This window comes from Schizosaccharomyces cryophilus, assembly GCF_000004155.1.
Source record: "Schizosaccharomyces cryophilus OY26 unplaced genomic scaffold supercont4.1, whole genome shotgun sequence".
Lineage (NCBI taxonomy): Eukaryota > Fungi > Ascomycota > Schizosaccharomycetes > Schizosaccharomycetales > Schizosaccharomycetaceae > Schizosaccharomyces > Schizosaccharomyces cryophilus.
In genome coordinates this window covers 1,450,195-1,474,853 of record NW_013185624.1, presented here as the reverse complement: position 1 = coordinate 1,474,853, position 24,659 = coordinate 1,450,195, and the positions used below count along the sequence as shown (strand labels likewise).

General features: G+C 38.0%; 12 protein-coding genes across 12 annotated transcripts; 6 read left to right on the top strand and 6 right to left on the bottom strand.

Moving 5' to 3' along the window:
• Positions 1 to 231: 231 nt before the first annotated feature.
• SPOG_03052 (FACT complex component Spt16) lies at positions 232 to 3,722 on the top strand. The gene has a single exon (XM_013165711.1). The coding sequence runs from the start codon at positions 517 to 519 to the stop codon at positions 3,574 to 3,576; it is 3,060 nt and encodes a 1,019-aa protein (XP_013021165.1). The 5' UTR covers positions 232 to 516; the 3' UTR covers positions 3,577 to 3,722.
• Positions 2,250 to 5,652, bottom strand: SPOG_03053 (RNA methyltransferase Nop2). The gene has a single exon (XM_013165712.1). The coding sequence runs from the start codon at positions 5,595 to 5,597 to the stop codon at positions 3,753 to 3,755; it is 1,845 nt and encodes a 614-aa protein (XP_013021166.1). The 5' UTR covers positions 5,598 to 5,652; the 3' UTR covers positions 2,250 to 3,752.
• A 145-nt stretch (positions 5,653 to 5,797) lies between these two features.
• SPOG_03055 (ubiquitin carboxy terminal hydrolase Ubp3) lies at positions 5,798 to 8,878 on the top strand. Its single transcript, XM_013165714.1, has one exon. The coding sequence runs from the start codon at positions 8,182 to 8,184 to the stop codon at positions 8,497 to 8,499; it is 318 nt and encodes a 105-aa protein (XP_013021168.1). The 5' UTR covers positions 5,798 to 8,181; the 3' UTR covers positions 8,500 to 8,878.
• Positions 7,138 to 7,341, bottom strand: SPOG_03054 (uncharacterized protein; the record flags this gene model as incomplete). The annotated part of the gene is made up of 1 exon (XM_013165713.1): positions 7,138 to 7,341. The coding sequence occupies exon 1, from the start codon at positions 7,336 to 7,338 to the stop codon at positions 7,138 to 7,140; it is 201 nt and encodes a 66-aa protein (XP_013021167.1). The 5' UTR covers positions 7,339 to 7,341.
• A 390-nt stretch (positions 8,879 to 9,268) lies between the features above and the next one.
• SPOG_03056 (HDEL receptor) lies at positions 9,269 to 10,429 on the bottom strand. Its single transcript, XM_013165715.1, has 3 exons — positions 10,243 to 10,429; positions 10,075 to 10,200; positions 9,269 to 10,011 (listed from the first exon to the last, which is right to left on the bottom strand). Exons 1-3 carry the CDS (start codon positions 10,262 to 10,264, stop codon positions 9,521 to 9,523), a joined length of 639 nt encoding a protein of 212 aa, XP_013021169.1. The 5' UTR covers positions 10,265 to 10,429; the 3' UTR covers positions 9,269 to 9,520.
• A 62-nt stretch (positions 10,430 to 10,491) lies between these two features.
• Positions 10,492 to 12,700, bottom strand: SPOG_03057 (ubiquitin carboxy terminal hydrolase Ubp3). Its single transcript, XM_013165716.1, has 2 exons — positions 12,537 to 12,700; positions 10,492 to 12,493 (listed from the first exon to the last, which is right to left on the bottom strand). Exons 1-2 carry the CDS (start codon positions 12,615 to 12,617, stop codon positions 11,048 to 11,050), a joined length of 1,527 nt encoding a protein of 508 aa, XP_013021170.1. The 5' UTR covers positions 12,618 to 12,700; the 3' UTR covers positions 10,492 to 11,047.
• A 755-nt stretch (positions 12,701 to 13,455) lies between these two features.
• SPOG_03058 (ubiquitin-protein ligase E3) lies at positions 13,456 to 15,754 on the top strand (the record flags this gene model as incomplete). The annotated part of the gene is made up of 2 exons (XM_013165717.1): positions 13,456 to 15,488; positions 15,688 to 15,754. 2 exons carry the CDS (start codon positions 13,456 to 13,458, stop codon positions 15,752 to 15,754), a joined length of 2,100 nt encoding a protein of 699 aa, XP_013021171.1.
• On the bottom strand, positions 15,632 to 16,798 carry SPOG_03059 (autophagy associated protein Atg8). Its single transcript, XM_013165718.1, has 3 exons — positions 16,610 to 16,798; positions 16,436 to 16,491; positions 15,632 to 16,356 (listed from the first exon to the last, which is right to left on the bottom strand). The coding sequence occupies exons 1-3, from the start codon at positions 16,641 to 16,643 to the stop codon at positions 16,084 to 16,086; spliced, it is 363 nt and encodes a 120-aa protein (XP_013021172.1). The 5' UTR covers positions 16,644 to 16,798; the 3' UTR covers positions 15,632 to 16,083.
• An 809-nt stretch (positions 16,799 to 17,607) lies between these two features.
• SPOG_03060 (cyclophilin family peptidyl-prolyl cis-trans isomerase Cyp4) lies at positions 17,608 to 18,782 on the top strand (the record flags this gene model as incomplete). The annotated part of the gene is made up of 5 exons (XM_013165719.1): positions 17,608 to 17,829; positions 17,907 to 18,006; positions 18,060 to 18,095; positions 18,221 to 18,382; positions 18,449 to 18,782. The coding sequence occupies 5 exons, from the start codon at positions 17,608 to 17,610 to the stop codon at positions 18,586 to 18,588; spliced, it is 660 nt and encodes a 219-aa protein (XP_013021173.1). The 3' UTR covers positions 18,589 to 18,782.
• Positions 18,783 to 19,017: 235 nt separating this feature from the next.
• On the top strand, positions 19,018 to 20,405 carry SPOG_03061 (uncharacterized protein). The gene is made up of 2 exons (XM_013165720.1): positions 19,018 to 19,239; positions 19,337 to 20,405. The coding sequence occupies exons 1-2, from the start codon at positions 19,155 to 19,157 to the stop codon at positions 19,993 to 19,995; spliced, it is 744 nt and encodes a 247-aa protein (XP_013021174.1). The 5' UTR covers positions 19,018 to 19,154; the 3' UTR covers positions 19,996 to 20,405.
• An 867-nt stretch (positions 20,406 to 21,272) lies between these two features.
• Positions 21,273 to 23,755, top strand: SPOG_03062 (ubiquitin-protein ligase E3; the record flags this gene model as incomplete). Its single annotated transcript, XM_013165721.1, has 2 exons — positions 21,273 to 21,536; positions 21,581 to 23,755. 2 exons carry the CDS (start codon positions 21,273 to 21,275, stop codon positions 23,753 to 23,755), a joined length of 2,439 nt encoding a protein of 812 aa, XP_013021175.1.
• A 313-nt stretch (positions 23,756 to 24,068) lies between these two features.
• SPOG_03063 (uncharacterized protein) lies at positions 24,069 to 24,651 on the bottom strand (the record flags this gene model as incomplete). The annotated part of the gene is made up of 2 exons (XM_013165722.1): positions 24,069 to 24,555; positions 24,638 to 24,651. The coding sequence occupies 2 exons, from the start codon at positions 24,649 to 24,651 to the stop codon at positions 24,069 to 24,071; spliced, it is 501 nt and encodes a 166-aa protein (XP_013021176.1).
• Positions 24,652 to 24,659: the final 8 nt, after the last annotated feature.

Sequence of the window (24,659 nt, the reverse complement as noted above, 5' to 3'; positions counted from 1 at the left end):
CTAATTAAAAAAAGCCTTTCGAGCACGGTAAACTCCAGGTACGACTTGGCTCTTACCAACGTTTTCATCAAACCTCCTTTAAACCATATTGTTTTCTTCCTGTTTTTGGAGAAAATGAGCAGCATTGAGCTCAACTTGATGCGCCAAAGTTAAAATTACAGTACAAACTAGGGAACTGAAGTTCAAAGATTTCCGCCATAAAAAGATTTCAGGAATTTAAATTAATAAATTCGGAAAAAAAAATATTTTTTTTGGTACCAAAAATGAAATTAGCCTGTTCTAAAAGTTGAAAAGTGAGCGCCGTCAGGAACGCGCTCTTTACAGCCCACCAATACCATAAACCTCACTTTTTCCCTTACAAGACGAATTAAGCAGACATACCAGGGGATTTGTAAAAGTTATTCAATAAAAAAGAGGTTTCATCTATTTTTCCTGAAAAAGGGCCTCAGACACTTTTGTTGAGGGCAAAACTTCAATTAGTATTAAAGAGTGTATAAAAAAACTGCAAGATAAATCATGTCCGAATACCATATTGATGCAAACGTTTTTCACAAACGTTTAAATTTGCTACTTTCTTCCTGGAAAGAGGCTTCAGACGCAAATGAGCTTTTCCAAGGATGTGAAAGTATTTTAGTCGTTATTGGTACAGCGGATGTACCAAATCCTTATCAGAAGTCTGCTGCCATGCATACATGGCTCCTTGGATATGAATTTCCTTCCACGTTAATGCTCGTAGAAAAAGAGCGAGTTACCTTTCTAACATCCAATACGAAAGCAAGCATGCTTGCTCAATTGTTAGAAACAGACAACAAAGCTATTGATGTTAATATATTAAAACGCACAAAGGATCCCGCAGAAAATCGTGCGTTGTTCGATGAAATCATAAAATACCTTCGCGCTACTAACAAAAAAGTCGGTATTTTCCCCAAAGACATTAACCAAGGAAAATTTGTGAATGAATGGAATGAAGTTTTTGAACCTGTCAAATCCGAGTTTGAAATGGTTGATGCTAGTATGGGTCTAGCCAAGGCTTTGGCTGTAAAAGATGAACTCGAAATATCAAATGTCAAGGATGCCTCAAGGGTCAGTGTTGCTTCAATGACAAAATATTTTGCTGATGAACTGTCTACATACGTTGATCGAGGTGTGAAAACCACGCATTCAAAGTTTGCCGAGCGTGTTGAGCGTTTGATTGACAATGAATCCTTTTTCCAAAAGAAAGACGTCCGTCTAGGTGATATTGACACAGAACAGCTTGAATGGTGCTATACTCCCATCATTCAATCTGGTGGCCAATATGATTTGAAACCTTCTGCTATAACAGACGATCGAAATTTACATGGTGATGTTGTTCTTTGCTCTTTGGGTATCCGATACAAATCTTACTGTTCTAACATTGGGCGTACCTACTTGTTTGATCCCAGTCCTGAACAACAGAAAAATTACTCTTTCCTTGTAGCCTTACAAAGGAAATTAATTGAGTATTGCCGAGACGGTACTGTGATTAAAGATATATATACCAAAATTTTGGGCTTCATCAGATCGAAACGACCCGAGTTGGAAAGTCACTTCGTAAAAAATTTGGGTGCTGGTATCGGTATCGAATTTCGTGAATCTTCGTTGCTTGTAAATGCCAAAAACACCCGTACCTTAAAAGCTGGTATGACAATGAACCTTAGTATAGGTTTTGCCAACTTGGTTAATCCTAGACCCAAAAATTCTCACCCTAGAGAATATTCTCTTTTGTTAGTTGACACTATTCAAGTAACTCGAGGTGATCCAGTGGTCTTTACAGATTCTCCGAAAGCTCAAGCAGATATCTCATACTTTTTTGGAGATGAAGCCGATGATATAGAGGATGGTGCGAAGCAACGCAAGCCATCAACTCGTGGAACAGCAACTGTTTCCAGCCACAAAGGAAAAACTCGAAGTGAGACCAGAGAAGTGGATGATTCTGTTGAAAAGCGTCGTGCTGAACATCAAAAGCAGTTGGCTGCTAGAAAGCAGGCTGAAGGTCTTCAAAGATTTGCTGAAGGCTCTACACATACCACTGGAGTTGAGAAGCCAACGGTCAAGCGCTACGAATCTTATAAACGTGATTCTCAAATGCCACAAGCCATTGGTGAATTACGCATTTTAGTGGATTATAGAGCTCAAAGTATTATTTTACCTATCTTTGGCCGTCCCGTTCCTTTCCACATTTCTTCTTTAAAAAATGCTAGTAAAAACGATGAAGGAAGCTTTGTTTACCTACGCTTAAACTTTCTCAGCCCTGGTCAAATAGGTGGTAAAAAAGATGAACTTCCATTTGAAGATCCTAATGCTCAGTTTATTAGAAGCTTCACTTTCAGGAGCTCTGATAGTTCCCGTATGAATCAGATTTTCAAAGACATTCAAGATATGAAGAAGGCAGCTACTAAGCGTGAAGCTGAAAGAAAAGAATTCGCCGATGTTGTCGAGCAAGAAAATCTTATTGAAATTAAAAATCGTCGTCCTATTCATCTTAATGATGTTTATGTGCGCCCTGCACTTGATGGTAAACGGTTACCGGGTTTCGTGGAAATTCACCAGAATGGTATACGTTATCAATCTCCACTTCGATCAGATAGTCATATTGATTTACTGTTTTCAAATATGAAACATTTATTCTTCCAACCTTGTGAAGGTGAATTGATAGTTTTGGTCCATATTCATTTGAAGGCTCCTATTATGGTAGGAAAGCGGAAAACGCAGGATGTGCAATTCTACAGAGAGGTGTCTGATATTCAGTTTGACGAAACAGGAAACAAAAAGAGGAAGTATATGTATGGTGACGAAGATGAAATTGAACAAGAGCAAGAAGAACGACGCCGTCGTGCCCAGTTAGACCGAGAGTTTAAGACTTTTGGTGAAAGAATCGCCGAAGCAAGTGATGGTCGCGTTGAACTTGATATTCCATTCCGTGAGCTTGCCTTTAGCGGTGTACCATTCAGATCTAATGTATTGTTACAACCAACGACAGATTGTTTGGTTCAATTGACTGATACCCCATTTACAGTTGTTACCCTATCAGAAATTGAAATTGCTCACCTGGAACGTGTACAGTTTGGTTTAAAGAACTTTGATTTAGTATTCATTTTCCAAGATTTCCATCGGCCTCCTGTTCATATAAATACAATTCCAATGGAACAATTGGATAATACAAAGGAATGGTTAGATTCTTGCGATATTTGTTTCAGCGAGGGACCCCTAAACTTGAACTGGACTACAATTATGAAGACAGTGAACGAGGATCCTGTCGCCTTTTTCCAAGAAGGTGGATGGGGATTCCTTGGTACAGGAAGTGATGATGAAGCAGAGAACAGTGATGAAGAAGTCTCTGAATATGAAGGGTCTGATGTTGAACCCGAAGAAGAAGAATCGGAGGAAGGATCAGAAGAATACAGCGAAGCAGCTAGTGATGAAGATTTTAGCGGAAGTGAAGTCGAAGAAGAAGAGGAGAGTGGTGAAGACTGGGATGAACTTGAACGAAAAGCTCTCCAGGAAGATGCAAAGCGTGAACAGAATGGTGATCATCCTATTAAAAAGAGAAGATAAAATGGTTATCTGATAGATTTGTTAATGTTTAGGTATGTGTCAATATATTTCTATATAGTACATTGTAAACAATTTTAGATTTACAAGCAAAACTGATACAACCAACAAGTATAAGAACTAAGTGAATTCATTGATTTATCCAAAACTCCATTAACCTATCAAAGTCCAAAATTAATTTAATTCTTTTTAGATACCTTGTAACCCTTAGATTTCAACCATTTTCTACGGTTTTCTTCAATGATAGCTTTATCTGCTTCATCATTGAAAGTAAGATTATCATTTTCAGAGCTTGCGTTGACAGACTCCTCTTCTGCATCTTCATGTTCTTCTTCAGCTTCATCAGCACCATCAGTTGTTTGAGGGATTTTGTCTGACATTTTCTTAAGCTTAGCAACGAAGAAACCATCGATATTGTGAACATGAGGGTAATACCGCCGGGTTAATTTCAAGCTAGGATGGAAGCGCTTTTCTCGGTAACGCACAAATCCTTCACGACCAAACTCGAGGCCAGTGGAAACAAGCTTGACATTTGGACGCTTCTTCAAGGCGTATTGGATGACAGCCTCATCTTCATCAACTGTAATACTACAAGTAGAATAAACGATATAACCACCGGTTTTGCTGTCAGCATTAACGGAATCGATAGCGCTTAAAAGCAGTTGTCTCTGTAAATGACTAAGTGTGTCAAAATCACGCTCAGATTTGTTTGTCTTCACAGATTGATCTTTGTAAATGACACCAGTACCTGAACAAGGTGCATCAAGCAAAACACGATCGAAACCACCTAATACATCATTAGGGAACTTTCTACCGTCATAATTGCAAACGATTGCGTTGCGTACTCCCAAACGATGAATATTAGCGGACAAAGCTTTTGTACGAGCTTTATTTGCATCATTGGCAAAAATAACACCAGTATTCTTCTGTAAAGCGGCAACGTAAGTAACTTTACCACCAGGAGCAGAAGACATATCAAGGATTCGTTCACTGGGTTGAGGAGCGAGAGCCATTACTGGCAAAAATGAAGATGCAGCTTGTAACATGTAGTGACCAGCGAGATATTCAGGAGTTGCACCGATAGGAACTTGGGACTCAAAAACTTGAAGACCCACTTTCGACCATTTTCCGATAGGCTCTAAGTTTACACCGCGATTAATGAGAGCTTGGGCTAATTCACGACGCTGAGTTTTGAGAGTATTTGTACGAATGGTAACGGGACGAGGCAATTCATTGGCTTCGAAAAATTCAATGGCTTCAGAGACAGGGAATAGTTCAAAAAGCTTCTCAGCGAGGAATTTTGAGTATCCATAATAAACGCTGATATCGTTAAGAAGCTGATCGACATATTCAGCGCGGCTACGACCAGGCTCACAGAGATTCTTAAAATCATTTAAGACACGATTGATCTCTTGAATACGAAGTTGAATTTGCGACAGATCCTGAGTAAAGGCGCTTATGGGCTGACCGTCAACCATGCCACCATCTACTGTAGGAGGAAGAATAGCGGGAGCAGTAGGATGAATGTTAGTATGCAACTCTTCTTCAGCCTCCATTTCTTCCTTTTCAGCTTCTTCATCTATCTTACGGGACATAGCTTCCAAGTTGGCGACTTCTAAATCATCTTCATCACCTGAATCGTCGCTAAACATAGGTTTTGCGCGGCTTTCTTCGTCAGAATCAAAAACAGAATCCTCCTCGGACTCCTCTTTGTCTTCACCATCTTGAACGAACTCATCTTGAGCCTCAGCAGCATCATCATCATCCTCTACCTCTGAGAATTCATCAGCTTGTTCAAATTCATCACTAGCTGCTTCAACGTCATCGTTTTCTGGCTCAGATTCAGATTCTTCAAAAAGGCTCTTCTTTTCCTGAGAGATTTGTTTTTTACGAGGTTGCAAAGCCGCCGTTTCTTCCGCTGGTTTTCTCTTTTTCTCTGCCTTCATTTCAGGCTTTTTGCCGGCCCCGCGAACTTCCTCTAATGTGGGAGGGACTCCTTGTTTACTTTTTTGTTTTCTACCCATTTTTTTGCTACAAACAAGTCGTTTCTGCGACACAATCCCCAAATGTTTATGTTTGGTAGAATGTGAAAAATTAAGCACTTCTCTTTTCTTTAAGATACAAGTCGTTGCCTTCTACGTCTTTATTTTAGTTTAACGCAATTCATCACGGATCCTTATATGTATCTTAGAATATGCCTGGGTGGTAGTGGTAGTTTGAGAGACAAACACTATGGATAGAATTTCTCAAGGGAATAGCTATGTGCCGTAAGGCAATTCTTAATTACTCAAAGTGTTAGAAAGATCCATATAGTTATTAAATATCGGAAGATGTATCTAATATTGGCTCTAATTTATATATAATATTGGATGTGATTATAACTTTGCCAGTTGGGCCAGCAAACTCTTCAGTAAGGAAAGATTCATCCGAGAACAGTTAAACTACGTATATGGATAAGTGCTACTTTGTGAATAACCGATTTTGGTGAATCGGTCTTTGGATTTACATTTCCTGTTATCTGTTAACGTCGATTTATTATACAATACATTTCTTTAAGTATTGCACACAGAAAGAAACGATCACTATTGTTATTTCTTCCAATTGATTTAGTCTCATCTGGGAACAGTTATCATTACCAACATTCCAGATCATAACTACAGACTATTGGATAATGTCATTCCTTCTAAAGAAGTGGAAGACGGTGTTCTAACCATTCGCGAATGCAGGAATTTATAGGCATGTGAATACACGAGACCACTATGTGATTCATTAATGATAACTTCGCTGGGTTTGTTAGCAACGTCAGTGAGGGACCTTGGCATGTGAAGCATGTGAACAGGCATCTGAGAGTTTGTTTTTATTCACCTGTATATATTTTAGGATCGCGCCTCCACAACGGTTTGCTTTCCGACTGTATATATTCCATCTTCCCAGAATCTACCTACCGATATTACCGCAAAGCGACGATGACAACGAAGACGCAATTGAACGAGCAAGGTAGCTGCATCAGCAATTAAATGGATGAAGTTTATATCCTCACAAGTGCAGACATTGTGGGGAAAGGGCTATAAGAATGCATTTCCCTCAGGGGTTGATCAGTTAGCCTATAGAAGGGAACTTTTTTTATTTCTTCTGTTTTCATTTTTTAATGATTCTTCAGCTTGATAATCATTATACTTCAAGCTGCCCAAGGTCATCCTTGAGAACCATCCAAACTTATTAGTTACTTTTATTTCGTTCCATTAGTCCCATCATTAATTTGGTTGCAAACTCTGTTAAGTGTCTTATTGTAAACAAGGGGTGAGCTTATTCTTCCACCTCTAAGCATTTTGTCTACATCCTGCAGCTAAACAGACAATGAAATTCGTCGTATCTTCATTTCTCGTTTCTCTCTGCATGCTGCAGCCATTGCACTATCGTCTACTCCACCAAAGTTCATAACACGTCCGTTTTTGTCTTCAGGAAAGTTCCGTTGATGCTAAATTGCTTCGTACAGACAGCGAGCAATCTCTTCAATTGAAAAAAATTACAAGGTAAGGAACTGCCAATTTTTGAATAGACCATTTATTCATTCGTAAACATGTTAAAACAAATCCAGAAAAAGTCACCAGGAAGGATTTCTCCATAATTCGCCAAAATGAATCCTGGAAGAATAGTATAGACGTTGGGGGTTTCCCTTCCTTTGCCCCTATAGCAAAGTGTTTCACTTGCATACTCTGAAAGCGCGTAGCCCATAGCTTGTCCTTTGGCTTCACGGTCTGCCATCGCAAGTTCTTGGTGTCGACCTCTGGATACAGCCACAAAAATATGAACCTACTATGCTCAAATTAAAAAGTGTTTACTCATCACATTACTTTCCATACATTATGATATGTCTTTGTCTGTATGAGTCTTGGAAACATGCTTCTCCAAAAGAATCCCATTTTTCAAAATATAGAAAAAGGCTTTCGTCACTTGAATCGAAACTTAGAAAATTAGAGGAAATTCAGTATACTTTTTAAAGTCTTACATCCTTCTCTCGGCATCTAAATCTTTCAATTCTCGAATAAGACAGATCACCTTCTCTCCTTGACTCAAAAAAAAAAAAAAAAAAAAAAAACATCAATCTCATTCAGCGCTTTCCAAGGAATACAGTAGCCACACATCATTAACACCCAAATATTTTTGATGGGTGTCAATGACTCAATGATGTCTCTTTCAAAAGCCATTTGAATAGCATCATTTCTGTTTATGCAATAAACAGTCGAAGCTCTGTAGATCCATGGATGGCACGTATTTAAGCACTTGGAAAACGCGCTGGCAAGCTTGGATCAGTTTTGAGGATACCATTTCACCGGCAACAACGACCATCTTATACTTAGCAAATGATTTGTTCTTTCTTATAGTAGTCCAATCATTTCCAATAGTTAAGTTAATTAAGAAAGATTAGGAGACATGCATGTCCACATTGCAGGGCATAATGCACATTCCACGCCAAATGTTCGGCCTTGGAAATAATTGGAACGGGTGATTGCGTGAGCAAAGAGGGACACAATATTCATCCTCCTGGAGTGAGTAAAGCAGCCATCCAAGCCATTGTAGAACGGGAAAAGTTGGGAGCCATTATCAATGGATTTGAAGATGATGCGACAACTCTGGAATACCTCAGTCAGCCGCTTAAACACACCTCTTCACACGATAGGGGTGAACTTATTGGATTCCCGTAGATTTATTGCTATGGCTAATCAGCGCAATTTTCAATCTCGTGTCCTGTTTGAATACAAGGTGCAGTGGGATCTGTTTAAAGAGTCGTCAAATGGAGTGTTTCACACCGAGAATATGATAAAAACTAGGAAAGATATTTGCAGGCGATCATACGTAATAAGTATCTACAATATTCTCATCCCAACTTTCACTGAAGATGACAACAGTACTGTGGTCCACTAAGCAAAAAGTGAGCATAACAAGTCATTTGATTGTCTCTTAAAAAGAATAAATGTAGTTCCCGAGGATATACTCTGTTGATAGAGTCCAGCAATTGTGTTGACTCTTTTCTCGTATAGAAATCCACAAAAGGATTATTAGTTCAGAGGTTACCTTTTCCAGAAATCTGGAGATAATAATTAATATGGCGTTAGTGTTCTCAATTCTGTAATTGTATACTAGGGAAGTCATTACTATGAATATATTCTTCCAGCCTTCGCAGGGATTTGCATGTTGTTTTTTTTTTTTTTTTTTTTTTTTCAGTTTTGCCAGATATTTATTTTCATGAACCATGAAATAGGATAGAGAATTGTCAATGGAATCAATACACACTAATCTCGAATGTAAGTATATTAAAATCTGTTACTACAAAATGTAATGGAAGTAGACGTATGTAAAACAAAGTAAAAACCGAACGCCCGAAAGAGTTTTCCTAGTCTCATAACATTAGGAAATGATTTATTAAATGGAATAACTCCAGGAAGCTTTCATCGAAGAATACAGTATGGCATGCAACTTTACATTTTTTTTCATTCACAATTCGTATGGTAGACACAAACGCTAAATAATAAACGTTTCTCTACAAATTGATCATACTTTAAATTTGTCAATTTAATAAAAATATACATTTTCAAAGAAACATAAAAAACTTCATACTAAGTGTTAAAGCGATACGTGTATTATGTACTCACTTAAATCTTAGATGTTTGACGTTTGATTATAGACAAATGAATGTTGGAGGAAGTATATATATTGTAAAGTATCATGGAGTGAGTGTTGTTTATGGACCACCTTTAATGAGAAATTAGCAACTTCAATTGATTGTAATCTTCGTAATGCGACAGTTTACCATGTACGAAACTTCATTAAACGTAACATTATACCTCACACTTTGTTCGTTGATTTTTTGGAAAATAGTCATTGTACGTCTATTATTGTTGTGAATGAAAAAAAAATACACAGTCGTAATAATTTCAGCCAGCTTTTATGCTGGCAAGCGGAACCTCTTTCCTTGTAACACAGTGCGTCGATAGACGATAGCAAAATCGGCGTACAGGATCGTTTGAGCAATTCCAGCAATCAACGAGACAGCCATGACGGACTTGTGAGTCGCAAGACGATAAATCCAGTGAGGAATGTAGAGACCACGATAAAGACACATCGCAAACAAGTAATGAGCAGTTATGGTTTCAGCTTCACCAGATCGTTGAAGCATAAATAACTGAGGCAAGATAGCGACACTTTCCAACCAGAGACTGAAGGTCCATAAAATGCCAGAAATGCTGTATTTACTGGGATAAATGAGAGTCAAAACCACACACCCGCCTAAGAGGTATCCAATACGAAAGGTGTCCAAACGCTTGTCATAAGTTGGTCGTAAATTCTGCAAAATTAAGTAACATATATAGAATTCAGAGCAGATAAAAACTATCCGCATTGAGAAAAAATAAAGGTTTTTAAAACGCCAAAACAAGTCTAGCTCGCAAAGAACGCGAATGGATTAGCTTTTGTGATTCATTCCTGGGTAATTAGACATACTCAGATATCGTGTAATATACACTAAAAGAAAGAGAAGATGTGATTTTAGAGAGATTCCTGAACATGATCTTGACTTTTTCATCTTGTGTAACAAAAGGAAAATCGCAGCCAAATGGGCCAAATCACCTTGTTCAATTAGTATTTTTTAAGCAAGAGGATTCCACTTACCCAATCCACTGAAAAAAGACATGCTTCAAAGCTATTTTTTGTGTTTTCCTCTCAAGTAGCTAAACAATGGTAAAAGGTAAATATTGGGTTACTTAATTAGCTGCTAAGCGCTGGTTGTACTCAGTGGGGGAATATGATATAAAAACAAAAGGTGATGAATAGAATGGGGAAAAATCATAGAGAAAGCATTATTTGTGAATTATATAAATAGAGAATCAAGATTCCTGAAATTTCATATTCCTCGTTTATGCGTTCATTTATATGTAGTACCTTGCATACATGATACATGAGCTAACGAACTAAACAAGATTATTATTATTATTTATGAAAAGAGAACTTGGAAAATTTAAATTGATATGGTTTCAACCTGTAGCGGCCTAACAAACAATCGTAAAGAACAAATCTGACGAAAACCAAATCTCTACTGTACAACCAAATTAATATAGAACAATTACCGAAAACAATAACACCACCAATGTTTTCCTTTAGAAAGCTAAGAGAACGTTCCTATATAAAACGGGAAGTGGCATTTGAGAAATTAAGCACATGGAATCCAAAAACGTAGTCGACAACTGGAAAACGTGCTAACAAATCAAGGAATGAGAAATAAATAAAGCCCGATGAGAAATTTTTGTAGAAAATCCATTCTAATCTTTCGTAATAACTATTCACCCATATTCTGTTAAAGTACAATTAGAAAAGTGATACCTTGTAACACAGAAAATGGGTTTTATTGAGGACCCAACACAGCCACAAAAAAAAATGCACCGTACTTTAAATCGCTCCTTTATATTTCCACATCGCCTTAATTTTTTCTTGTATAGAATAATAAGTATGCCACTTTATCACTCGAAGCACCATAGCTGCCGTTTTCAACAGCAGCTTTAGGTATCTCAACATCAGAAACTCGAATTTTATGGATATGGGTATCATCGATGCGAATCCATCCACCTCCATCGTGCTGTTTAACGTCCACGGTATAATGACCGCCAGAAGCAGAAATACCGTGATGATATACAACAGCATTCAGACTATACTCGATAGGAACAGTTCCGCGGATTGAAGGACTGAAAACGCTTTGAGGGATGGTCAAATCAGCTGGATAAGCAACAGGCTTATAGTTCTTTTGTGTACCTCCGGCAATATCATAGAAGAAGCGTTTTAAATGCAAAATTAACACAGGAGGTAACGACTCTATGTACATCTGCTTCGTAGCAGTAACATTTCCCTTGGAGGAGGGCCATTCTGGCAGGACCTCAGGCTCCGTCATCTTTTCCAACGTATCGGTAACAGAAAGGATGTCGTCAGATTGGATATCAAGTTGCAAAGGTTGAAATGGTTCTAGTAGGACAGAGTCTCTTTGATTTGGTACTCGCAATGTAGAACGCAATTGACCGCCAAAAATCTGGCTAATAGGAGAACGCTCTATGGTTGCCGATCTTGCTATAACTGGCTTCTTATTTTTTCCTACCTCTGTCCATCCACTACTCTCATCCTTACTTTCGGAATCGTTGGCTATTCCATTCACAAACTTCACGGTTTCTTCGTCAGTCTTGTTTCCTTTCTTTTGTTGATAGGTTTTGTATTCGTTCAAGAATTCTTCATGAAGTTCGTTTAAAAACAAGTTCAGAAATTCTTCAGCATCCTCTTGTTCTCCGCTCTGGAGAATTTCGAACCGAGGATTTCCTTTAGTAGAAGAGTAGACAACTTCTGGCAAGAGAGATTCGCCTTGTTCCTCATCTTTGTCCCATTTTTGTTTAAAATCATTTAAAAACAATGTCGTAGACTCGATTAAAGGCGTGGTTTTCTCAAAATTATAAGGGACGGTTTTATTAATAAGCTTGAGTAAATTGAAGAATGGTACGCAATAGAGCAAAGCTTGTAAAATTGAATTCATGAAGCAAATATTTCCTGTGTTGATAAATCCACGAGGTTGAATTACAACTTTTGCTTGAAAATCAGGCTGAAAAGTTTCAATCAGTTGGGCAAATGCTGCATTTGCACTCTTCTTCTCAGTTGCTGCCGCTGATGTGTAAGAAGCACTTACGGCAGGTGAAACTTCATGCGAAGAAGGTACCCGAACATGCTTTTTTACAACAGCAGACCAAGACTTCGGCTTGCTGGGCGTAGCTTTAACTTTCCCAACACTCTTGTTTATCTGGACCGGATTGCTCAGTTCTTGCTTCGGAGCACGAAATTTTCGTGGTTTCCTTCTAGGAAACTCGCTTTTCTTACAAGAGTACCATGGTAGCTTGATTTGTTAGACTATAGCTCTTCTAAGAAATTTTTCATACCAAAGAATTAATGTGAAATCCTCCTCTGGGGTGAAGATTATCTATAGGCGCCGTGTCGGTTGCAGATTTTAAATCTCGCATGAAATAAGCCCTTACAAACAGAAGCTTTTGTTTATTTTGAACTTTCCAATTTGGCTAATGTACAAACTTCTGTTGGTAGCAAGTGACATGGTTTTCGCTAATACATAGGGAGAAGGCGTAATCACTCATTAAACCAACATAACACAACAAACTGCATCCTTAGTAAACAATCAATGAAACAGCAAGTTTCTTGGATAAATCAAGTTAGAATCGCTCTCTATAACATGAGGGAGAAGAAATGAAAGGAAATTTTATTCCATAAGTAGCTTTTTTTGTTTATGGAAACCTACAATTTGCCAGTATGCAAAGGATCCTAACCAGAATGGGTCCTTTTCCTTTGCTTCAATGCGCTTCTAACTTTGTCAGGATCTTTTGGTTCACTGGGACTAAAAGTAATTCTTTTGAAAAACTGAACTGTTTCTATTATGAGTATTAAGCGTAAAAAAAGTTGAAAGTATGATCTGCATCTTTGTAAAAGAAACGAATGAAGAGGAAATAAAATAACCAAATACAGTCCTCATCCTGAATAAGAAAACACTTATAAGAGCTTTCTTTTTTATTCATTCTGTACATTTCGACTTTTCTTTTCCTATATAAATTTCTTAGATTACAACTCAATGTAATAAACATTACCGTATCGAGGGAATATCATGAGACACCTTATATTAGTATTGGCGGCCATTTGGTATTTACCCAATACACAAACGTCCCTAGGAAGGGAAATTGCTAAAAAATAATTTTGGAGGGGGTTTAAATGAACAGTTTGTAAAATTATTTATATTTAGTTAATTTGATGGTGAGCAGAGAGACATTAGCCACGGGAGAAGCTACAGCAAATATGGGATCTATCAACAAACTGAACGTTGATGCTCCTAGTTTTACTCCCAACCAAGCATCATCATCGCATGCGCCGAATAAAGGAAAAAAGGCTGAAGCTGGTAGCTCGAAACGATCGGATTCACATGGATCTTCTAAGAAGAGTCAAGGAATGCCTCGAAAAAACCAACCTTCTGCTTCTGGAGGAAAGTCACATAAGAGCAAGACTCGACCCAGTAAGAAGACAAGTGCCGTCTCTGAGGCAATCAATGATTCGTTAGAAGATGCCCAAAATGAACATGATGATCATCTTTTCGACATTCTATCTGCTAGGACCAATCGTCGTGGTCAAATAAGTTTAAACCATTTATTGAATTTTCAATTTGCCCCAAGGAATACCTACAGCACGATGTCTGCCCCTCCCAGACGAACTAGGCAATACAATACTTACGGTTATGGCTCGGGCTACCATCCGATGGACAAGGCCCGGTATGTGAATGCAAATTATCGATTTATTGTCTCGCCTCTTGGAGAATATCAATATCAGAAGTTGGATCCAGACTCTCCAGTGAAATGGGAAGATGTTTGGCAAGTGTTGTGTTCTTCTGATTTTCAAGTTGCTGTCTGTCCGTTTTGTCTTGGTGAAAAGCCAGTTGCTGCTCGTATGTCCCGCTGCGGCCATGCTTTTTGTTTACCTTGCTTGCTTCGCTACATGGAGACACCCACGAATGAGGAAGTGAAAGCAGCTGAACATTCTGGCTCTAAAGTTCCAAAATGTGGTACCCGAACGTGTCCGATTTGTTTGGATGTTATTAGGATACGTGATATTCGTCCCATCCGTTGGGTGCAGGATGAAGAATTTCAAAAACTAGAAGAAGGAAAATTGGTATGTCTTCGTTTATACCAAAGAAATGTCGGCTCTATCTTGGCATTTCCTAGGGCGTTTCGATCTTTTGCGGTTGACGGTTCATTCCATACTGATAGTTTTCCTAATGTCTCTATGGATGGTGCTGCATATGCTCGAATCATAATCGGTACTCACGAATACATGCTTCAACAGTATAGCAACGAAATTGAACAGCTAGCTCAGGTTGCTGCTGAGGACGTCGGATTGTACGGAGTAGCTGATTGTTATTATGAAAAAGCAACTGCAAAGCTCCTAGACCAAACAACTACTTTATCCTCCAGTTTGGATCAAAATGAGCAAACATCTCTTGCAGCTAATATTGATAACCTGAGCTTACAAGATAATGCATTAAAGCAGTTGTCAAGCGTTGAGGATCTTGAAAAGACTACCGGTGACTCTGAAGAAACAGATTCTTATCTATTTTATCAACCTTCCGCACATTCGCATGTATACCTTGCACCATTGGATATTCGGATTCTCAAAACCGCATTTGGGTCGTACGCCCGATTCCCAAATGAGCTGCAGCCTGTTGTAGAAAGGATTTCTTCAGGACACTCCGTAAATACGGAATTTAGGCAGCGCTTTAAATACATGGGACACTTACCAGAAGGCTGTGAAGTCGCCTTTATTGAGTGTGATTGGTCCAAGGTAGTACCTGAAGAGACGTTGAAGGTGTTTAGGACTGAAATTAATAAGCGTCGTAAGCAACGTAAGGCTCAAGAAACAAGAGAAGAGAAATATCGACAAAGAGCTCAACGTGCAACAGAGGATCAAATATTCACAGAACTAAATATGCAACGACCTATCCCTCGTCAAATAATTCAAGAAGAAAATACCGCTGAAGCTTTTCCTACCTTGGAGTCTCTCAACGTGAGCGGAGAAGGCAATTCTTCGACACGTTCAAATGACGAAAACGAAATTGCCAATACTCTGGATGCCAATCAAAGGGCAACAGAAAGGCAGACGATTAAAACAGTCTGGGGAACGCACGCAATTTCTGGAGCATCCCATGAAACAGACGAAAGTGAGGATTTAGACGCCTGGAAGGTGGATTGGGAGAAGATAGCAAACATGAGCGCGAATTCCAAGAATTCAAAGAACAAGAAAAAGAAGAAACTCGTATTATTAAGTACGGGAGGAGGGCGCCGGTAAGCAAATTTTTGAACTTTTTTTTTTGGTATTTCAAATATATCTATGTATTTATAGATGCATTCATATGCATACACATGATCATTGCTATAATGGGATTCAAGTAGAAACAGCCCTATCTATTTTTTTAGACGATTTGAAGTGATGATATTTAACGATTATTTAATATTAATTTGTTTACCACATTAAATAGGTTAGTTTGGTAATGTTGTTCACGGAAGTAGAAACGAGTGAATTTGGTAAGGTAATTTGTAATGGAAAATAAGAAGGTACATTTCATTTTCATAACAACCCTAATTTATATTCAAGGGTAAAAATTAAAGAGAAAAGGAATCAGCATTGAATCTGCAAATTCATTATGGTCGAATTATCAGTTATGCGAATCAACGCAGGATGCGAATCATTTCATAAGCTTCATCAGTAAACGATATAAAAAAACCATTAGAAGGATGTTCAGCATAAAAACGAAAAAGGCATTTGTGAAGTTAATTTTCTTTTTTTTAGCTTTGTAAAATGCCTAATCACTCAATCATCTTAAAAAAAACAGGGAAAAAATAAAGAAAAGGGGGGACAGAAAAAAAGATACAAAAAAAATTAATCAAAGCAAGTGCCGAAAGTGTTTTCTCCGGAATAAGTGATGTACAAAAAGCCATCTTCGCTTTTGTGTTCTTCGTATATAGTGGACATCAGAGCTGCAGTAGGAGGCAAAATCTCATCAATGAAAATAAATATAGCTTTTTCTGGAGAAAGCTTGATTCGTTTTCTAATTACATACACAAACTGGCCTACTGTGAGATCTGATGGGACCAAATACTTCTTTTTGTCGATGGCGGCAATATCAGATTTGTCGACTTTTTCGCAAATTACCTGTCCACCCACGTTAGCACTTATCTTAGAAGAAAGGAGAAGACTTCAAAAAAAACTACGAGTCGAATAGTTAACATACAGGAATTCGATCAGGATACTTTTCACGGATCCTTTGAGACTCAGTTTTTCTTTTCTCTGATAATAATTGTTAGCAAGGGAACAATTGAAAAAAAGGGAGTAACGGGAATAAAGTAAATTAAATAAAAGGCACATAAAGCTGGAAGGGCTCTTTGTTTACCAATCAATGACATACCAAAGGAAAAATCGTCCTTGAATTGAGACCGCATCAGTAGATTGACACGGGAAACAAAATTTCTCTTGTATTCTACTGATAAAAATCCTGGTTAAATGATCACTGCTTTCTTCTATAATTCGAGGTAATGGCTCCGGAAAGGTTTCTACGACTTGAATGTCTACTAGCTTAATGCTTTCATAGATAGGTAGCAATGTAACTTGGTATGATTGGAGCTTTGTAAACATAAATAAGAGGTTTTTGGAAGTTCAAGATGGACGTGATTGATTAATACATTTATTCTTGCTTTGAATTGGGCTTTCTTTGCTTCTTTTTCTTCAGTTTGTGGACCTTTTGTTACTTTTTTCAAGAATCGTTTTTTATGGAAGAAAGAAAAATAAAGTAATACAATAGTTGATGCTTATATGTGGTAGAAAGATCTATGGCTTGAATTTGTTAAGTATTTACTAAAGCTTTGTTCCCTTTAAATAGAGAAATAGTATAAAGAAAAGGCATAGCAGTTCAATGACAAATGGTATGTTTCCTCAATCATCTAGATTCCAACGATCATTGAATCTATGGACTTTTATACCAAGAATAGCTCTTTAAGTGCTAATTAAATTTCTTTTTTAACCTGAAATTCGTTCAATGGTGTTAACTTGGATTGTTTATTTTCTACAAACCCCGTAAAAAAGTAGATAACTTGCCTAAAAAAAATTCGCTTGAAGAAAAGGATTATAAAAAAATAAACTAAAAAGTAAATCTTTAACAACTAGGGAAAAAAATCCTTCGTTTTTTGCTGAATATGAATTCATTCATCTGTGTACGTAAAGGAAATATTCTACAAAAGTCAGAGAAATAAAAACGCATCCATACAGTTTCTTTGAAAGAAGAAAGAAACCTCTTGTCTTTAATTTTAAAGTCTTACTACTTTTCTTGTTTCTTTAATTTCTTTTAGTTCCCTATTTGTTTGTTTACTTTGCACATTGTGGGGGAAGGCGGGGGTTGCTACAGTAACAATGGCGAAATGTACGACTTTTGACTTCACCTTTCTTCCACTACGAGCTTTAAAAATGTATTGGGTTCGCTTTTCTCTACTTATTTCCGCTTTGTTTGCTGTCCTTTGCGCAGCTAATCGCGGTCCCACCATTACAGACATTGTTTACTTTGATCTGAAACAGGGCGACGACTTTTTGGGACGTGTCGAATTCGGTTTGTATGGAAAGACTGTCCCGAATACGGTAAGAACAAACGAATAAATGGAGGAAATCCATTGAATATTTTTGGAACACTTGCTTACAAAGTATCGTGATTTTAGGCCGAAAACTTTCGTGTGTTAGCAACTGGAGAAAAGGGCTTTGGCTATGAAGGATCTTCCTTCCATCGCGTGATTCCCAAATTTATGATCCAAGGAGGAGGTTTGTTCAATTTATCTTGCTTTTAATGCTTGTCAACTAACATGCTTTCGTAGACTTTACTAACCATGATGGTACCGGTGGAAAATCAAGTAAGTCTATTCTTCTTGTTTAGTCTTAGCACAAGAGGACATGTGATCCATTTTCAATGACACAATGGATGTCCTTGCAAAGCTCCAATTCCTAGTAGGTGGACTTTCTGATACTAACAATCTAGTTTATGGACCTCGTTTCCGTGATGAGAACTTTAAAATCAGTCATAGCCGTCCTGGTTTATTGAGTATGGCGAATGCCGGTCCCGATACCAATGGTTCTCAATTCTTCATCACCACCACGAAGACCCCCTGGTTGGATGGCCATCATGTTGTGTTCGGTGAAGGTATGATACTTTTCGCTTGTAGCATTCTTCTTGTCCAAGGTCTTATTTCTGTATGCTAACCTACAGTCGTTTCTGGTTATGAAATCGTTCAAAGGATTTCCAAGACCAAAACTGATAAGCGTGATCGTCCTGTTGTCGATGTTGTCATTGCCAAATCTGGTGTTCTTTCCAAAGCTGAAAATGACGAAGGAAATGAAGAGTTGTAACTCCCTGACAAGTGAATACGTGTCTCCAACGAAATGAATGGTTTCTTATTCATCCTGCATGATATTTTATATATGATCGTAGCTTTCTTTTAGATAATGCATTCTTTGAAATAGAAGACGAGTTCTGTCCGTTTCCGGTAAAGGATTCTACCATCTGTTGACATTCGCATAAGTAATCAAAATTTCTTTTAACCTTTTGTTTTTGTTTATTTTCTTTTATCTAGTGCGCAGTACAATCGTTTTCTCTAGAAATCTCTTTAATGAAAGTAGTCTGAATGTATATCCAGATTTTTTTTTTTAGTTTCTTTTATCCATAGTTTTCTTATTTAATTTTCTTTCTTTTCCATTTTTAATTTTCACTTGTCTGAGAATGAAGGCGTTTCCTGGCTACTTGGAATGGACTTGACCAACTGGCGTCTCGGGTAAACACGACCTTCACTAAACACTTTGTGGGTTAAAAGAAAATCTGCTATTTTTAACTCAAAGCATCGATTTTTCTTACATAAAGAAATAGAGAAGGCTTAAAAAGATTACTTGAAAGGAATTGAGCTCTTTTGTACATCCATATGGCGTTTGATGCAAAGAAATCGTTTGGCTCTTTACAAACTTCTGCAAATCGTGCACAGCAAAAATTAAACTCTAAATTACCTGGTATGTCTTTCTATCCTTCTGTTATCTTTACGGATTAGCTAGCAGTACACGAAAATATGAACCGTAATTTGTTGGATGAATTTCTAACCTTACTTAGCCGAATTTGCAAGAGATGGTCCTATGTACGATACAAGGGCCGTATATGGAAGTGGTCCACGTTTAAGTATCCGTCATGTCGACGTTTCAACTCTGCCACCACCTCCCAAACACTTTTCCCAACTGCATCCTAATGCATCGAGTCCAAGCAGTTCAGCGAAAGCTGCGGCCTCCCCATCTAAGCCATCCTTTTTGGCTCAATCTCCTAGCTTAACCAGCCCTTCTCCTCCTACCTCTGTCTTAAACAGCCCTTCTTCTCCTACACGATCCACCTCTCGCGCTCCTCCTCCTCCTCCTCCTGTGCGCTCACCACTAACTTCTTCTACTTTTGCAGGAGAAGAATCATCTTCCCTCCCTCCCCCTCCTTATACTTCTGCTAGTTCTATCCCACCTTCTTCAGCACCTAAAGCTCCCCCTTTACCTACTCCTACAAAAACCAATTCTCCAGCACCACCTCCTCGACGCACATTATTAACACCTGGGGTGAACACCATTCCTCCACAACCTGTTCCCCAGCCTTCTGTTTCGAAACCCCCAAAAAAGGCTCCTCCGCCAGCTCCCCCCAAACCTAGACGTTTGATTTCTCGTGACAGTACACCTTCTGCAGGTGCTATTCCTGTCCCTCCACCAATTCAAAGAAACACACGTCCATCTCTATAAACCCGTTATAGCCGGTTCTTTCGTTTCCTTTTACTGTACAATGTATACACGATCCATGAAAGGAAAAATACAAAACATATCGCTAAACCAAATCGAGAAAAACATCAGTTATGAGAAGGATGTGATTATGGTTTCTTAGAATTTTTCCTTCTTTTTTATGGTAATGACTCAATTTTCTCTAAGAGGTTGCAATGTCTTTGAATTTTTGTCTACATGTTGGATATTTGTTTACTTTACGATTATAGCTGAATACTTTGGGAATTTCGTAAATCTTGGCTCACCTTGACTCTATGATGATGAAATTTTTAGTCCGATGTTTTCTTAATTTTCTGTAGTTATTCGTATATTGTTACATGTTTGTTTCTTTTTATTTTCCACCAAATAATTTAATTCATATAACGTTTACTCCCTTCGTTTAGTTATTGGTTTCCTCAGCTTAGGTATTTAGGATTCCAGTATGTTTTTCTCAAATTCTTTTTTGAGCAAGCTAGTCCAAAAAATTGAATCCCATGCAATCATATAGGTATACATTGTCTATTTCATCTTGTTTTTTCTACCTTTTAAATCATTTCTGTTAACATCCACAAGGGCAGTGATGTTTTTAAGTTTCATCGAAGATTGCTATTTTCCATTCACTCGCTAATAAATAAAGATTACTATCATTGAAAATAAAAACGAATATGTTATATAAACAATATACTTTCACATAGATACCTTCCTTGTTTAAACAACGACCGTCTAAGGACCTGGCTTATAGTCAGTTCCATAAATTATCCTTGAATCAGAACATATTGTCAAGCTTTGTGTCTGAATTTCACTTTACATGCCGTGGAATAGAAGGGATTTTTTGGCATATGTTAACCGTTCAGTATTTTGTATTTTTTAATTCCCCGATATCAAAGTTGTTAATCGAACAAAAAAGCTTTATTTGGTTTTAGTTTTATTATTCACCATTTTACAAGTACAAAGCTTCGAATTAAAAGGCTTGGTCTGTGATGATAGATTGACGAAATAAGTCATAGCTGGCAGCTACGCAATCATTAATTCAAGTTCGCTGAGTTGTTGACAGAGCGCTAGTGAGTCGTATTCGACGCATAATTTTGTAATGTATATTTTGATTAGGATAATCCATATTAAAGAACGTTTTGTAACATTACTCCCAAAAACCAATTTCTACACCCATCGCTTGAACACTCTGTACTATTCTTTTCCACGGTTGTTTCATCAAAAGTAAAGGAAATTGTAGAGCCAGTTTTTTTAAAAAGCATTAAAAGCCAATGCCTTCTTCTGTACCGAGCATTACCCAATTTGCTGATCATACTTCTCGGACACAACCTTGCGAACCGAATAGTCATGAGCATTTGGAATCAGATAAGCCCCCTTGCACCTCACGATCCTATTCTGATGCACATATAAAGGTATCTGAAAAACTTAAAGAGCTTGTGTTTCAGCAGATGGGTGGAAATCCCGTAGGATTTCGATGGCCGGGATCCTCCAAGGGCAGTCATAACAACCATGGCAATGAAGACGAACTAGAAATGGTAATGAGAGAATTTAAAATGACTTTCCAACTAACATTGTTCAGGTGGTGGGAACTTGCATTTGCTGCAGAAGTAGTCTTCGATATCCCAAAACAGTGCCATGCTTTCGATGTGTTGTTTGCTTGACCATAAACGACTTACATCCCATCCATGGCAAATTGGACCATCAGCGAAAAACAGATAATCCATCAACTATCTCAGCGACCCTCGTCTTTCAAAAGATTAAAGAAACACGTTCCTCTCTAAAAAATGCTAAACGGAAAAATGACAAACACGCATATACTTTGGCTATCTTGTCTCTGCAGCAGTTCCTTTCACGATTGTTTCGCAATTCGCACATCCTTCTTCAAGCCTTCTCTACCGCAGAACGTGTATATAAAAGTTGCGGTCTCAACTTCCACGACATATGGCTTATGTATGAGCAACTCATGAGTTTAGATCCCTCTATTATGGAAGAGGTATTAAGAGCAACCGACAATTTGCTTCGACGACCGAAACAGCACTGTTACGATATCACTCATTATCGATTTTTGTTGATTCTGTTGGAGAATCCACTCATCACCTATAATTACAGAGAAAAGAGGTATAGTAAATTGGGAGTTTTAAAGAGAATTTTGGGAATCCTTTCCAATCTCGGAAATGAAGCCCATCGATACTTTATTTGTTGGTTTACTCAAGGCCCATATCGAAATGCCGAGTTTTTTCGAGATAAGGTCGATCTCATCAATAGGTTTATTGGACAACGATTGTCCAAGCAGTGTGAACGAATTCAATACAACTACTCCTATAATTCAGATTGGCAGATTCGTGCTGCTGCCATCAGCATGGCTCTTTTGTATGGAGCAAATTGTCAAACGAATCTTATCGTAAAAAGCTCTTTTTATTGTACCATGGTTGACTATATCAACCTCAATAAAGATTTTGAGCTATGGGAGCAGAAAAGGCATTATTTTACATTCTGTCAGTACCCTTTCCTGCTTTCCATGGGGGCGAAAGTAAAAATTATGCAATTTGATGCCCGTCGACAAATGGAGTATCGGGCAAGAGAAGCTTTTTTCTCTTCCATCCTTTCAAAAAAGGCAGTTGAACCTTATCTTATTCTTCGCGTACGACGGACTCACCTCCTAGCTGACAGCTTAAGACAAGTTAGCAAACCAGGAATCGATCTAAAAAAGTCTCTTAAAGTTGAATTTGTGAATGAGGAAGGTGTAGATGCTGGCGGATTAAAAAAGGAATGGCTTTTATTGCTTAGTCGCGAAATCTTTGATCCTAGTTTCGGGCTTTTTGAAAGTTATCCTGATGAACAATTGGACTACGTTTGGTTCAGTAGTAGAAGGAAAACCACCAACAAAGAGTACTATCATCTCGTTGGTGTGCTCATGGGCATGGCTGTGTATAATTCGGTGAATCTTGATGTAAAATTGCCGACTGCCTGTTACAAAAAGCTTTTAGGTCTGCCTCTTACTTTGAACGACGTGGCAGAATTTCGACCATCCCTAACCCACGGACTCCGGATGCTGCTGGAGTTCGACGGAGACGTTGAAGAGATGTACGGATTGAATTTTACTGTTAATGTACCAACAGAAACAGGTTATGAAACAGTAGAACTCATAAAGGATGGGGCTCAAATAAGCCTCAATAATGAAAATAAGAAGGAATATGTGGTAGCTTATTCCGACTATTTACTAAACAAATCCATACAGTCACAATTTTCGACCTTTCAAGAGGGATTTTTAAAGGTCTGCGGAGGGAATGCACTCTCGCTTTTTCAAGAGCAAGAGATGGAAAAACTAGTTAGAGGTAATGAGGAGCTCATCAATTGGGATTTGTTACGTGCAACTTGCACGTACGACATGTATAATCGTGAAACCGTCTGTAGACAAAACAGCAGGGCACATGAGAGACGGACTCACATGCTCAATGACCATTCTGTTAAAAAAATTCCTGTAATTGCTTGGCTTTGGGAAACAATTTTCAGTCTCCCAGAAGAGAAACAACGAAGACTGCTTGTTTTTATGACGGGAAGCGATCGAATCCCAGCAACTGGGATTCAAAGTATTCAGCTTCGAGTATCTATATTAGGACCGAATAACGAAAAACTTCCGATTGCTCACACCTGCTTTAACCAACTATGCATCTGGGAATATTCCAGCAAAGAAAAATTGAAGCAAAAACTAAATCGAGCAATATATGAAACGAAAGGATTTGGACTTCGATAATTGTTATATTTATTGTAATAAGGTGGAATCATTAAGGCCTTCATTAATCATATTTTTAATGTCAAACTTTAAAGATTTCCGAAAAATGTTCATATAGAAATAAATTTCTTCAATCTCAGTATAATCTATTCTTTTCGTTTGTTCTTTGTATCGTATCGTGCATGAAAAGCTTTTCATGTGTCTATAATTGTAATGATCTTCAGAATCGCTCGTGCAATTTTTCATACATATGTTGTCCGTCATCAGTTAGTTCTTAGCTTTTGAATTAGCATGATTTATCTCTGGTTCCGGAAGGATTTTACGTTGGAGATTCCTAGTCTTCAAAATCAAAATCATCATCCTCCTCATCCTCGAAGGGATCGATAAATGCTTCATCATCATTATCTTCAATGCCATCATTTCTTTGTAAATGGACACAAGCTTGACACCTTGGAGCCATCGTCTTGCGTTGAGACTTTGAAAACGCAGCAACAGGTTTGTCCTCATTACAGGCAGGGCAATTCAGTACGTCTGCTTGCTTTGGTTGACACGATGAGCAAATTGCTTTAGCTTCAGAGATTGCTACGATTTCACCACGCCAACTTCGGTACCCTTTCTGCCATTGGGATTTGTTGTACCCATTACGGCCTTTAGCTAGCTTGCATCGCATGCACGTTAAAAAGTTGTTCTTCTGCGTCGAAGAAACTTCTTTAGAAATTGAACGATCGTTTCTCACTCCTGTAGACGACTCTTGATTTCGTCCAAATTTGTACATTTCACTTTGAGAGATTGAAACAAAAGGTGGGGGAGAGCAACTTAAGCTTAAATTATTAAAGATTAAGAAATAAAGCTCTTATTATAATGAAACAATGAAGTTTTCAGTCAGTATGTACAAACGAATACAGTATTCGTAGCATTTGGTAAA